This window comes from Strigops habroptila, chromosome 2, assembly GCF_004027225.2.
Source record: "Strigops habroptila isolate Jane chromosome 2, bStrHab1.2.pri, whole genome shotgun sequence".
Taxonomy (NCBI): Eukaryota; Metazoa; Chordata; class Aves; order Psittaciformes; family Psittacidae; genus Strigops; species Strigops habroptila.
Window position 1 is genome coordinate 80,626,429 of NC_044278.2, and position 14,218 is coordinate 80,640,646.

At 51.2% G+C, this 14,218-nt stretch overlaps 2 protein-coding genes across 2 annotated transcripts; one reads left to right on the forward strand and one right to left on the reverse strand.

The window, feature by feature from the left end:
- The first annotated feature begins 6 nt into the window (after positions 1 to 6).
- KCTD12 (potassium channel tetramerization domain containing 12) lies at positions 7 to 4,777 on the forward strand. Its single transcript, XM_030476887.1, has one exon. It carries the CDS (start codon positions 283 to 285, stop codon positions 1,279 to 1,281), a length of 999 nt encoding a protein of 332 aa, XP_030332747.1. The 5' UTR covers positions 7 to 282; the 3' UTR covers positions 1,282 to 4,777.
- A 2,828-nt stretch (positions 4,778 to 7,605) lies between these two features.
- LOC115604447 (T-cell activation Rho GTPase-activating protein-like) lies at positions 7,606 to 11,039 on the reverse strand. The gene is made up of 9 exons (XM_030477572.1): positions 10,947 to 11,039; positions 10,602 to 10,848; positions 10,156 to 10,328; positions 9,821 to 9,982; positions 9,537 to 9,646; positions 8,985 to 9,174; positions 8,682 to 8,807; positions 8,347 to 8,402; positions 7,606 to 7,879 (listed from the first exon to the last, which is right to left on the reverse strand). The coding sequence occupies exons 1-9, from the start codon at positions 11,037 to 11,039 to the stop codon at positions 7,606 to 7,608; spliced, it is 1,431 nt and encodes a 476-aa protein (XP_030333432.1).
- Between the last annotated feature and the right edge of the window lie 3,179 nt (positions 11,040 to 14,218).

Genomic DNA, 14,218 nt, shown 5'->3' on the forward strand with positions numbered 1-14,218 from the left:
GGTGCGGCCGCGCTACATAAACACGGTCCCACCGCTGCTGCCGGGGGTCTCCGCTCGCAGCGCGACCGAGGCGCTTGGCCGGCACCGGGCAGCAGAGCGGCGGCGGGGAGCGGGCCGGCGGAGGCCGCGCGGTTCCGGGGACAGACGGGGCGGGAGGTTCCGGCGGGCAGCGGCGGAGGGCTGCGGGCTCCCCCGCGGACGGCGGCGACCCCGCCGGAGCCCTAGGCGGCCGGAGGAGGAGGAAGGGCGGCGGCTCCCCGCCGGCGGCGGGCTCGCTCCGGTATGGCCCTGGCGGACAGCGCCCGCGGGCTGCCCAACGGCGGCGGCGTGTCGCCAGCGGCAGGGAGCGGGGCGGCGGGCAGCGGGGCGGCGGCGGCGGCGGGCGGCTGGTCGTCTTTCCCGGAGATCGTGGAGCTGAACGTGGGAGGGCAGGTGTACGTGACGCGGCGCTGCACCGTGGTCTCGGTGCGCGACTCGCTGCTCTGGCGCATGTTCTCGCAGCAGCAGCCCAGCGAGCTGCCCCGGGACAGCAAGGGCCGCTTCTTCCTTGACCGCGACGGCTTCCTCTTTCGCTATATCCTGGACTACCTGCGGGACCTGCAGCTGGTGCTGCCGGAGCACTTCCCCGAGCGCAGCCGCCTCCAGCGGGAGGCCGAGTACTTCCAGCTGCCGGACCTGGCCCGCCGCCTGGCGCAGGCTCGGGCCGTTGCCGCTCGCCCCGCCGCACTGCACCGCGACGGGTCGATCTGTGCCGAAGAGCCGCCGCCGCTTCTCGGCTACCTGGAGGCCGAGCCGCTGGAAGGAGGCGGCGGTGGCGGTGCCTCGGCGTCCGCCCCATCGCCCACCGCCAGCCGCAGCCCCTCGGGCGGGCCACTGCTCACGCCCTCGCAGTCGCTGGACGGGGCGGGCGGTCGGCGCTCGGGCTACATCACCATCGGCTACCGGGGGTCCTACACCATCGGGCGGGAGGCCCAGGCCGACGCCAAGTTTCGGCGGGTGGCCCGCATCACCGTCTGCGGGAAGACGGCGCTGGCCAAAGAGGTCTTCGGCGAGACGCTGAACGAGAGTCGCGACCCCGACCGCCCTCCTGAACGCTACACCGCCCGCTACTACCTCAAGTTCAACTTCCTCGAGCAAGCCTTCGACCGGCTCTCCGAGGCTGGTTTCCGCATGGCCGCTTGCTCCTCCACCGGCACCTGCGCCTTTGGCCCCGAGCAGGGCGGTCCTGCCGAGGACAAGATCTGGACCAGCTACACTGAGTATGTCTTCTGCCGGGACTGAGCATCCGCCCAGCCCGTGGCGGGGGGATAAGACAGTGGCCCCTGCACACACTCACACTCATGGTCCCGTCCCGGCATGGAGGAAGGAGGACGTGGAGGGGGGCAGTGTCCCCCTGCGCTTTCCTCACCCCAGTGCATGCGTTCATGCACAAGGGCAGGTCAGCTTACAGCACAGCCCCCATCACTCCTGCACGCACCTCCTGATGGCCTCAGGGACAGGAGGTCACCATGTTTGCCTCAGCCACCATGTCCCTGCTTGGCTGCCATGTCCCTGCTCAACCACCGTATCCCAGCTCATACTGTCATCCTCCCTCCAATGCCTTCCAGTAGCTGTGTTGGTAGTGAGGAAGGAGAGGTATCGGGAATAGACAAATACTTGTCCCAGGAAAGTGTGTGTGTGTGTCCAGCCCCTGCCCCGTCTGTGCACAGGAGCTGAGGGATAGCTCTGTAAGGGTGGGGTGTTTTAAAACCCACCCATTTAGAGGCTGAGGAACTTTCCAGTTGCTTTTCAGCAACTTCTGTTGAAGATGGCATGACAAATGGCTGTCTTTTCTCATCCCCATGTCCTTAAATGGGATTTCACCTTTGTGGGTGAACCCACAGTGGTCCATTTTATCCCGTCACCTCATCAAAATGATACCTGTCTGTGAAGGACCATCACATTCAAGTGATACCTGACTGTGAGGGGTTGGCACTCCCGCTCAGACTTCATCTATAGAGATGAGTAATTTTGTAGGAGGCACATGTGTGTGGCCCTTCAGGACCGGTTGCATCCATCTCCCCTGCCTGCTCCCTACCTTTCCAAACTCCCCTCTTCATGTTGTTAAACTGGACCAAGGCATGCACAGCAGGTGCATAAGGCTGATGTGAAAGGACAAGTTCTCTGGATAATCAACCATTTGAACTATAATGTGTCCTCAGAGACACATGTATATTTCCTTGAGAGGTAAAACAACGATGCTTTGAAAAATTAGAGTGCTTGTGAATTGTAATTTTCATGGGTGGTGTGAAGTCCTTGAAATTCTCTTGAAGTTACTGACTATAATATGCTTAGAAATCCCAATGTGTATTTCCTTAAATACCCTCAGGATGAGGGGGGTGAGATGAAGCCAGGCTTGCCGGAGTGAAGGTAGGACCTGCTTCCTGGGAAGCTGAAATCACATATATTGAATTAATTAATGCAGATGTACATTCCAAGTATAATCACGAGCACCCTGCTTGTTACTTTTGGTCACATTAGTGCTGTAAAACTTGGAAGCCAACAGAATTGATGCAGAAACCACTTTTTTAAGAACCAGTTTCTTAGATTTCATGGCAGTACTGCCAGGGCAGTGACACTGCTGAGAGTTAAGTACCTCTTCCTAGCCAAAATTAGTGCTTCTTAGAAAGAATTAAGCCCCATCATTACAAAACCAAGAGCGATGCCAAGTTTCTTCAGGGGAAATTACTCTTTCCAAGCTGTATTTTGTTTGTGTTATCTAACCATCTTTCTTTCCCAGAGGAGGCAGCAATAGCTTGCTTTGGAACAGATGATCTGAGCAGCAGGTTTTACAATAGGGAAGATTGAGCAAACTGTTCAATCTCAATAAATTGATGAAGATTAGGGTACAAAAGTGTTTTCCTTTAAACCTAAACTTGATTTAAAATCCTATACTGTCCCTTCAGACCTTCACAGAAAAATATCCTAAATGTATCTGAAGCGTGGAGGGATTTAACAGTACATATTAAAGGCTTGAAGTTATATTTTTAAAACTCTTAAATAAGAAATTATTCTAAGTCCAAATTTAGAAATACTTCTAGCACTTGTATTCTAACCAAAGAATTTCACAGTAGGGTTTTATTTTTAAAACCTAAATTCCTTTGAAAAGAGCTATTGCTACATATGTGTTGAGTTTCAGTGCTCAGCCTCTGTGTTCACCACTTGGTCTTTCATTAAGTGCATGCACAATGCGTAAAACTGAAAATAATTTGCATCACCATAGTTTGGTTTGGTTTTTTTTTTAATATTGTCAAGATTGCTTATCAATTTGATTAAATTGAAGATGCACATACAAAAGTGCTGGGTGTTGTCCATATGTAGATAGTTGCACAATGGAGTATTTTTAAAAGGATAGAAATGTATACCTGCCAAATTATATGAGCAATAAAACAGAGTGAGAGGCTAATATACCTGAAGACAGAATGAAACCTGTTTGTCCCATGCCTTACTCTGAGATGATTTCTTTGTGCTTAACGTTTATACCTACAAGTGAAAGGACATTGATCACAGCTACAAGGTCTTTACAACACCATTCTTGAGAATAATGACCATCCTTCTCTAGTTTCTGTTAAGTAATTCTGAAGTATATTTTTTAAGATTTTATATAAAATCAGTTTTCAGTAAAGTGTGCGAATTTGCTCTAGATAACTTTTTTTTTTTTTTTTTTAAGAAGCTGGTAGCTTACTATATCCATCATAGGACCTATGAATAGGGGCAGTTTTAAATTGAACTTGGGATTTAGTGTGTATATATATATACAGTATATAAACATTTTACACGAATCATTTAGTTTTTTAATCATTTTAGTGCTACAGAATTTCATAATATATCTAGCTGAGCATTTGCATATTACGCTATGTATATAATATGGTAATGTTTTACTGGTTTCCTATACCTGTTTCTATGGAAAAATTGAATATCAGCTTGTAGAACTGAAATCAATTACATATTTGCTTGAATGTGAATCATAATTAAACTTCCAAGTACCTGAATGCATCTCTAAAACAATGATCTCCTGTATTTTGATTAGTGATTGCCTATCTGTTTGCTGGCCGATGACCCAGAAATTCTCACATTTTACGTGAAAATGGAGGTAATAAAACCATAAACTGATAATTTTTCAATCTTTGTGTTTGTGCTAAAAACTGAGCGTTACTAGTATTAGGAAATGGGGCCCTTCATTTACTGATAACTCACTACATCTAGGCTTAAAAGGATGCTGCCATAAATGTAATAGTAATTTGATTGCCACAGAAGACAATATTTTTCTTAAACATTGCTCAGTAATTTCAGTAAAATTTTTAAAAGGTAAAATGCCCAAGGCAAAGTCACTGAGTTTTGCTGGTCTCTTCTACTGAGAGCTCAAGTAAAGACTAACAACGATGACTCTGCTAACCTGTTGATGTGCAGGAGGACAGGAAACTAAAGACACAATACTGGAGTCCTGTATGCATTTTGTAGCTGTTGTTCTCATTTCATGTTCTTACTGCAGTAGTTTTACAAGCGCTATTAAAAAACAAAGGCAGCGTTTCTTTTAATTAGAAGTTAAGGCATAGGTCTGTTTAGTGATGCATACCATGAACAGTGACTTTGCAGATGTTTGATAGAATGTTTATATTTTTATACATGTAGATAATGAGCCACTTATTCATTCTTATTTTCACATGTATAGCATTGGAAATAAAGATCCTCCTAGAAAAACATTGCATACCAAATTAAATTCTTGTTCTTTAAATATTAACTGAGTTGTGTGGTTTATGCTGTCCTTTTTACTCTTGATAAAAATGTTGTTAGCTTTGCTCTCTCTTCCACAGTATCATATTCATAACTTCATCAAGACTCCAAACAAATATGTAAAGCAGAAACACTGAGGAAAGAATATTGTGTATATAGGGATTTCTAGTGGCACCCGTGGCAAGATAAACAGAAATGTATAATGCTCAGACTTTCCTTTTAAGTGTCGCTGAGAATTTTTGTAGCGCTGGTCAATATAAATCAGTCCTCAGGAAACAATAGTGATTAAACAGCTTAATTTGAGTAGCACAGAATAATTGTTGAAATAAAATTATAATGCTTTTTATGAAGCAAAAGAATAATAACATTGGATATAGTGCTCATTTAATGAAAGAAACATTAATACCTAAGGAAATAGATGATCCAAGAGAAATGCACTTAGAAATTCTATTAAGGAACAGAGGGGTGGTCTTGGTAGGTACTATGTGATCGCCAGTGAAGTATTACAAACCTGATGGTACATAATAAACCTGTGGTAAATTTCATAGAAAATTAGTAATGAATTTCTAGTATAATCTAAGTGTGTGAAGCACCTGTGTATTTAATAGAGCGTTCTTGGGTAGCGTGGTTATAATGCAAAGGAACCAGCTGAAGGAAGTTTAATCAACCGGTTTATGTGATGGCTTGATAGTATGTGAGGGCTTTGTTATCATGCAGTAATATGAGAAAGAAGGTTGTTCCATGAGCAAAAAAACTTTGAGACTGCCTTTCTGCAGGCTTAGGTCTCATTTCCTTTATACTACCAGTTCAATTACTCTGCTCACACCCATCCCTTTTATTTCACTTCTATGAGGCAAAAGACAGCAAAAGATGTTCCTTGGCAGAGCCAGCTTCTACTGTGCTGAAGGATATAGCTGAATTCTGCCTTTCTTCCTCAGTGAGCTATGGATTCTTTTCCCCTTTCTATCACCCCAACAGTATTCATGGAATTTATAAGAACATAACATCTGTGATATTTTTTAGCTTTCAATTGTGTTTGAAATTACCCATCAACTCAGAAGCTGTTAAGGGGGATAGATGTTCACTGAAATGGACAAAGCAAGTGTATGAGCTTTATTTCCTTAGGAGGCAAGGCTGACAAGAAATTACTGCAATTAATGTCTGGCACTGTCTATATAAAACCTTTTGTCAAAGGAGGACAGAGTAGCCCAAGTGCACTGAATCCCTATAGACTGAGGAGGCGAGTGGTCACGCTTACTTTTGTGCCACTGGCCAGTCAGCCAAACAAATGGGTGGCCTACAATGTCTTAAAAATATTTCCATCCTCCAGATTTCTGCAGTGTTTTCAAGTGTAGCCTGAACACCTTTGAGCCTTGTTACAACAGCCATTCTTGTCTGCCTGTCTTAACCTGTTTGTAAGTACGAGTGCATACATAAGGCACATAGTTCTTAGCATAATTCAGTCATCCCAGCACATTGTTCCTGAGAATGACCACCTAGAGTGCATCATGGTCAACTCCCTTGCTGCCCCATCTTGCTGTCCCTTACTGCAGTAAGGGCATGGGAACTTTAGTTTTCATTCAACCCTTTGTTCTCAACATCCTGTATGTTTTGGGGGTTTTACTTTTCCCCGAGGAAGACGAGGAGTCTTTCCTATTATTGCCAGCTAACAGAGAACAGTTTTTAATTCATCAGCTACTTTTTAGATGAGGTAGATTTGAAGTGGCTGTTCCCTTGTAGCTTACCAGTTCTTTCTATCTTTTCAAAGTGACAAAAAATAATCTCCTTTCCATAAACAGGAGCTCCCTAAAATCTTTAAATGATTCTCATCCTAACAGAGCCTGTGGTATGGCAACATGGCCAAGAGGTTTGGGGCTTTGGTACTGAATGTGAAGAAGGATGGAATAAAAGCATAGCAAGATAACAGTGGCCGGTGGCCTTCTGGGCAAAAGTACTGCTTTTGTTTCTCAGATTAGAAGAAGTAGTAACATACTCAAGTTCTTTCCTTGTCAAGACCTTGGATGCAAGTGTCTCCTCAGGTTTCTTAGGAGAAACAGCAAAGTTCCTGGGAGAAAGAAAAGGCTGATACAACTGCAACCATTGCATGACCTTTTTCTCTTCTTGGACAGGTAAGTATCAGAGAGAGAGAGAAGTGAAACCCAGAGATGGAGAGAGGAGTAAAAAGAGAAGGGACTCATCCAAATACAGAGACTGGCCAGACAACTGACACTTTATTTCTGTATTTATAGAAATGGTAAGAAAATTCAGGAAGGCGTAATACATATGAAGAAATGCTGAGAACGGCAGTAGATGTAAATAAAAACATCTTTCTGTCAGTGCTTTCCTAATCCATAGACCCTCTCAGTGTGCTTTCTTTTCCATTTTGCATACTGCAGGATGCAGACAGCAAGGTAGAGAGATATGACTTTTGTATTTCTTCTGCTTTTTTACTAATATAGATGAAAAGTCACTCTAAGAGTAGTCTTGTGACATAACATGAAATTACTTGTAGTCCTTTCCAACCCTAACTATTCTATTCTAACCCTAACTATCCTATGATTCTATGATCCTATGAAGTGTGTACTCAAACAATGTGAAGTAACTACTATCTAATAACATGTTTCCTAAACTATATCCTAAATATATCCTAAAGTATATCCTAAAATTTGTTTCTAAAAGACATAGTGATAGACTAACAAACACAGCAATAAACACAGTAACAAACACAGCAGTAAACTCAGTAACAAACACAGTAATAAACAAGTGGCCCAGCATAAGTGTTGTGCCCTCTGTCCTGCTCAGGTGATCTTCACGGCCCTGCGTAGATGGAGTTCAGAGGCCAGCTCCCCACTTGGGGAGATGTGCCAGCGGGTGGGCATTTGCTGGCGGAGCTGAGGAGTGAGCCCGCAAGGCCTCCTGCGAGGGCTGGGATGGGTCTGAGGGCGCTGCTCTGGCCCCGGGCCGAGCTGGTGGAACCTTCCGGCCAGAGCAGAAGGACACGGTGACGATGCCCTCGCCGCCGCCGAGGTGGTGCTGGGGCCGCAGGGTGGAACTGGAAGCCCAGGCAGCAGAGCTCATCCGGGGAATCCAAGCAGTAAATGGGCACCTACAAGGGCACAGTCAGAAAGCACTGATGAAGCCATGAGGGCAGGAGCAGGCGGGACCTGCCCCCTGTTTTTTTGCTGTAAAAGGTGTCATTGCTAGCACAGGAGAGAGGCACCTGACATCCATGTTCCCCTGAGGGCATGTGCATGCCTCCTGTCTAGGACCATCCTGTGCACCTCAGGGATGTTTCCTATACTGAGAACTTTGAAAGATGGAAAAGAGGGTCTGCTACATACCCGGGCGCCTTGTTCTCCTTCCCCTGCTTGGATTGACTCAATTGCCCATCCCTGACAGCTCGGTTGCCAGCATTCTCTTCTTAATGACCGGTTGCCCGTCGCTCCCATCTTCACAGGTTGCTTTTCTCTTCCTGGTGTCCCGTGAAGAGCCTGGCAACCTTTCCATTCAATAATATTGTTAGACAGGTGAAGCCATGATTACCTTGAGCCCAGCAAAGCTAGGTAGTTTTACCTTCTCTCCCCGGAAGAGCTGTTCTGGTGGTTGCTTTCAAGAGCGACAGGAGGCACCTGCAATGGCAATGTGTAAGTTAGCAGGGGGCAAGGACCTCCCTGCCCAATTGCTACCCTGGCTCTGCAGGGCACATCCCCTGGATGGGTTTGCTCAGCTCAGCTGAGCCAGCTGTGGTGGGATCACCGCACAAAGCGGGATGGCCAACCTGCATCAGCCTTGCTTTGCACTTTGGCAGAGCTGCAGGCTGGGGGATGACCGTGCTTGTCCCTGTGGCAGCAGCCCCACCTTCTGAGGTGGAGGCTTTTGTTGACACGCTGCTTGTGCACTTCACATACCTCTGCTGTTTCTGGTGCCATCTGCGGTGCTGGTGGCTCCTCGTCACCCTTGCTGGCCAGCCCAGCCACCTCCTCCCCAAGGAGTTCCTCGTGGTGGTCAATGAGGAACTCCACGAGCTGCGTCACCTGCACACAGCAAACCGCTGGTTTCACAGAGGTGTCTGGTACGGGCGCAAACAGCCTTTCCCAGCCCGACCTGCACTTCTGTGCAGGAAGGTGAAGCCATGGGGCTGCTCTTCCCGGCTGCTGCCCCACAGCTGGGGTGGGCTGGGGAGGCTGTAGCTGGGTGGTGAACACAGCTACCTTCCCCATCTCCTGCACCAGGACATCCAGGGGCAGCTCCTGCGGGGGGCTGAGGAGGTTTGGCCCCAGGCAGATGGCCAGGTTTCTGGCTGTCATCTTGCTGGTGGCCACGTTCCCGCTGATGTTATGGAGCAGGGACAGCAAGTGCCGGAGCAGGAGCAGGTTGGCCTCGGGTAACTTGCTGGCCACCCTGAGGGAACAGGAGCACAACGTTAATGAAGTCGGTGTTGACAACACAGGTCTCCTAGGCTGGTCTCACCCAAGGCCACCGCCTGGTCTACAGCAGAGGGACTGCCTGCACTGAGATACGGCCACGTCCCTCCCTCCCTGCCCTTCTCAAAGAGGCCCTTGTTGGAGCAAGCCCCAGGGCCTGTGGGAAGTGATCCCTGGAGAGAAATGCTTTTCTGTGCCCCTTTCCCCCCAAACATAAACCCCAGAGCAGCAGGAGGTGGCTTGCAGGAACCATGGCTGCTTCAGGCAGGCCACTGCTTTGCAGGCGAGTCCCGGCCTGTGCCAGTCCCTGCGGAGCAGGCAGGCTGCTGCCACACTTACTCTCTCAGTGCTGCCAGCCTCTCCTGCCTGCTGGTCTGCTGCAGGGCGCTCATCCACTCCTCGTACAGCTGGACGTCAAGGAGCTTGGAGGGGATCTTCCGCAGGAGGTCCTGCAGTGACAAGGGCTCTGTGTGAGGCTTTGGCCACTGCCCCCAGGAGCACAGGCAGCATCCCCGGCCCTCTGGCTCATGGGCAGGCGGCTGGGTTTCCGCTTGTGCTCCTGCAGGTGCCCATCAGCACCAAGAGAGCCGGGAGCTGCTGGGCTCCAGGTCAGCCGGGCTCACCTTGAAGATGACAGCCAGCAGCAGCACAGGCTGGCTTTGGAGCTGGACCTCCACGCCACTGTCGAGGGCCTCCCTGATCTCCCGGGAGGCGCGCTCGCCGGCTGCCAGACGGAAGATCCCCTCTGTGGATGGCCCGTGCTCGTTCAGCAGAGCCAGCAGGTCCTGAGGGCACAGAGGAGGAGAGTTGCTGGGCTGGAGACAGGTCCTGGGGAAGGTGCTGGGGATGGCCCCTCTCTGGAGTAGCCAGCGGGATGGGATGGGATGGGATGGGGTGGGATGGGGTGGGATGGGATGGAATGGGATGGGATGGGGACCCCGTGGCCAGGCTGGCTTACCTGGATGGGCTGGGGCAGCGTGCCGTCCTGGCTGCAGAGAGCTGCCAGAGCCCGGCCAAAGAGAGCCCCCTGGCCAGCAGAGCCCGACGGCCCCGGCGCCTCTGCTGCAGCCGAGGTCCTTGGCCACGCGAATGGCCAGGGCAGCCTCCTCCTGCTCCTGCGGGTCCCACCTGCTGCCAAGGGAAACAGAGCAAAGAGCCGTGGAGGAGAAGCACCAGGAGGGTGCTCCCAGACTCCCTCAGTGCTGTCCCCCTGCCACCCAGGGCATGGGAGAGGCATCATCATTTGGGAACAAGTGGCCCCGGAGCTCAGCTCTCTCCTGCTGCAGAGTGATGAGGATGGACGTGCCCTGCAGGAAGGGCAGCGGCAGCCCCATCGCAGCACACGTGCCCGCCTGCAAGAGCAGGAGAGAAGGGCCATCCTGCCCCTGCCTTCTCCAAACTCACCATCCACGTGGCCACGTCCGCCTCGACTGCCGGAGGGGACGGGAGGTGTCAGCTGCTTGGCACCAGCCTGCAAGAAATGTGCTGCGCTCACCAAGCAGCCCTGCAGCAGAACGGGCCCCCGGCGAGCTGCATCAGCCCCTGGCCGTGTGTGAGAGGTGGGGATGGGTGAGATTGCACCGCAAGTGACCCTGACCTGAGCCTGGCGCTGGAGCAGCTTCTCCAGGCTGCCGGCGTCCAGTGTCGTTGCCTTGGCAAGGGGGAAAGAGCAGAAGGTGAGGAGCGATGCAGCTGATGCTGGGCTGGGGCAGCCCCTGGGGGCAGAGCAGGGACAGGAGGGACACTCACAGCATTGCGGCCACTCAGCTCCTTGAGCACCAGCTTGATGGAGGGCAGCTGGGTGACCCGGGCTCCCTGCACTCCTTCTGGTGGCCTGTGCATGGGGAAGGGGCAGAGAAAGAGCTGAGTGAGACCCAAGCCAGCTCTTCCCTCTGCTGCCAGCCTGGGGAGCGCTTCCACACTGCCCAGAACAGCTGGTGCTGCCCGGCAGTGGAGTGGGAGCAGCGGCAGTGGTGAGGATGGGGCTGGGCAGGTGTTGGCTGGACACAGCTGGATGAAGCAGCTCCGCCAGATGTGCCCACTCAGCAGTGGGGACACCTCAGCCTGCAGCTGTGGGGTCACCTATGGCTGCAGCTGTGGGGACACCTCTGCCCCGCTCAGAAGAGGTGTCTCCATATTTTGGGATGCCACACTTGTAGCATCCCCCCATGATGGGGTCATGGGCTGCCCAGGCTGCAGTGCCAGGCAGGGCTTACCCAAGGAGGGCTTTGACCCACAGCTCTTTCACCGCCCGGGAGCTGTCAAAAGAGAGGAGAAACAGCCTGAGTGCCCGCTGTACCCCAGCCTGCGGGCAGAGGCAGGTGTGGGGACGGCCATAGGGTCAGGACGATGCCCCATGGGGCAGGACAGAGGTGCTGCCCACCCCTCCGGTGGGATGTAGCACCGAGACTAACCAGAAGGTGACAATGCAGGAGCCGCAGGGCCAGAGGAAGACGAGGGAGCTGCCGGTCTTCCCTTCCTCCTCCTTCTTCTCAGCAGCATCCCCTGCTGACCCGTTCCCGCTGCTCAGCACCTGGAGCAGGCCCAGGGCCAGGCAGAGCTGCGGGCGCGGGGTGCTGCCACGTCTGCAGAGAGGAGCGGCAGGGAGTGACCTGGAGGTGGCCGAGCCCGCTGGCTCCGCTCTAGCGCCCGCCTGCCACGGGCACGGGCACGGGTGCATCCAGCACCAGGGTGCTGGGGGCCTGGGGCTGCTCGTTGGTTCTCCCTGCCCTGGTGCCCTGGTGCCAGGGCCAGGGCTTGGGAGGAAAGGCAGCTGGGCTCTGCGAGTCTTACTTGGTCTTGGCGATGACCACGCTGTCCCTGAAGAGGAGGAGGTCCCTCTTCTTCTTCTGGCCGTGGCCCTGGGCCACCCGCACGCGCTCCCGCAGCAGCAGCTCGGGCGATGCCGGGTCGGGCTCACGTTGCTGCTCGGGGCCAGGGTCGTCCCTGCAGAGCAGACGGCGTCGGGCATGAGCAAGGCGGCTGCTGCGGGGCCCGGCTGCGCCGGCGCGTCCCCGAGCTGTGGGGGAACCCACCTGGACCCACAGCAGCAGAGCCACTGGCCCATCCTGGCAGGGCTGGGAGAAGATGCACGAGATATAAACTCGTGTGTAAAACACACAGAGTGGGAGTGCTCCTCTACAGGAGGTTTGCACCCCCAGTGCCGCCGGTGCTGCCGAACACAGCACCGTCTCTGCAGGCACTGGGGCCGTTGCTGGGCCAGCACCTTGATATAATGGAACACCATGGTGACCTCACAACGTGGGGAATGTGGGGGCCCAGGTGGGGCAGGGCCCTGTGGGGCTATCCCCAGGATGCCCATGTCCAGCCCCGGCCCCAGGGACTGCTCCCTTACAACTGCAGTGTCCACCAATGGAAAGTCACGGCTCCTGCAGCTTCTCCAGGCTGCTGTGGAGCCGTGGTCTTGGGACTCACGGGACCAGGGAGCCCCAGGTCTACCCTGCACATGGAAGACTGAGGCAAAGCAAAAGCATTAAATGCCTCTGTCTTTTCTTCATCCCCAGGTTTCATGGAGCATCTTCATCAAGTGTCCCTCTGAGACTTTCTTTAGGCCTCCTCTTGCTATGAGCATACTTCAGAAAGCCTTTTGTTGTTGTCTGGCAGAACACTGTCCAGTTTCATCTCTCGTTGAGCTTTGGCCGTTCGTGGTGTCTCTGTCCGTGTGTGAGCCACAGCTCAGTAGTCTTCCTGGGAAGCTCGACCTTGCCTCTAGAGAGCATACAACTTCTGTTCCCACCCCAGTTCCAGGAGGAGTTCCAAGCTGCTCTTCTGCCGCACTTGCTCGACTTCCCTTGACACGATGGGGTTGCTGCTCCTGGTCTTTCCAAAGGTGGTTCTTTAAAAGTGACCAGGTCTCATGGACCCCTAAATCCTCAAAAGCACATTCCCAGGGAACACTGAAATAAGCTCCCTGAGTAGCTTGAAGTTTGCCCTTTTAATGTCCAGGGAAGCATTTGTGCTGAACTTCTTTCTCATGACGCCCAAAATTTTGAGCTCAAGGTCTTTGGGATTACAATGGCCAAAACAGCCTCCTACCACCACCTCTCCCACTAGTCCTTGATTCACAAAGAGCAAGTCTAGGAGGGCACCTTTCCTAGTTGGCTCACAGAGTACTCGTGTAAAGAAATTACCTTCAATAAACACTATGCTATTCCCAGCTGAGGTGTGAGAAATTGAAATTTCCCCTAAGGACAAGGGCTACCTATCCAGAGGTTTCTCCTAATTGCCTTTACAATAACTCATCAGTGCTATTGTCCTGGCTGGGTGATCGCTAGTAGACACCCACAGGGGCATCTTCTTTGTTTTCTACCCCCTTAATCCTTCATTCGATTGTGTTTGAAATTACCCATCAACTCAGAAGTTCTTAAGGGGGATAGATGTCCACCGAAATGAACAAGGCAAGTGTATGAGCCTTATTTCCTTAGGAGGCAAGGCTGACAAGAAATTACTGCAATTAGTGTCTGGCACTGTCTATATAAAACCTTTTGTCAAAGGAGGACAGAGTAGCCCAAGTGCACTAAATCCCTATAGACTGAGGAGGCGAGCAGTCACGCTTACTTTTGTGCCACTGGCCAGTCAGCCAAACAAATGGGTGGCCTAAAATGTCTTAATAATATTTCCATCCTCCAGATTTCTGCAGTGTTTTCAAGTGTAGCCTGACACCTTTGAGTCTTGTTACAACAGCCATTCTTGTCTGCCTGTCTTAAACCTGTCAGCTGGTACCTCTGTTGGAGGGACTTTCTGTTATGAATATGGAGCTTTTAGGACTCATTCTGCCCTTCTGGCTGGCAAAAATGGATTGAAATGTGCAGGAAAGGCTAGATTTGACACAGTTCTTATTCTTTGTTGTCTTTATTCTTATTCTTATTATTCTTATTCTTATCCTTATTCTTATCCTTATCCTTATTCTTATTCTTCTTAAATATTATTATTCTAGAAAACCTTCACCATAGTTGTCAATGAAAAAATAGTGGAAATATTTATTAAAAAAAGTACTAGCC

Coding starts and splice junctions, on each gene's coding strand:
- KCTD12 (XM_030476887.1), top strand. CDS start 283: ATGGCCCTGGCGGACAGCGCCCGCGGGCTGCCCAACGGCGGCGGCGTG.
- LOC115604447 (XM_030477572.1), bottom strand. CDS start 11,039: ATGCACAGGCCACCAGAAGGAGTGCAGGGAGCCCGGGTCACCCAGCTG. Junction 9,647..9,820: donor TGCTGGCTGTCATCTTCAAG/GTGAGCCCGGCT, acceptor TTGTCACTGCAG/GACCTCCTGCGGAAGATCCC. Junction 9,175..9,536: donor AGGCTGGCAGCACTGAGAGA/GTAAGTGTGGCA, acceptor CTGTTCCCTCAG/GGTGGCCAGCAAGTTACCCG.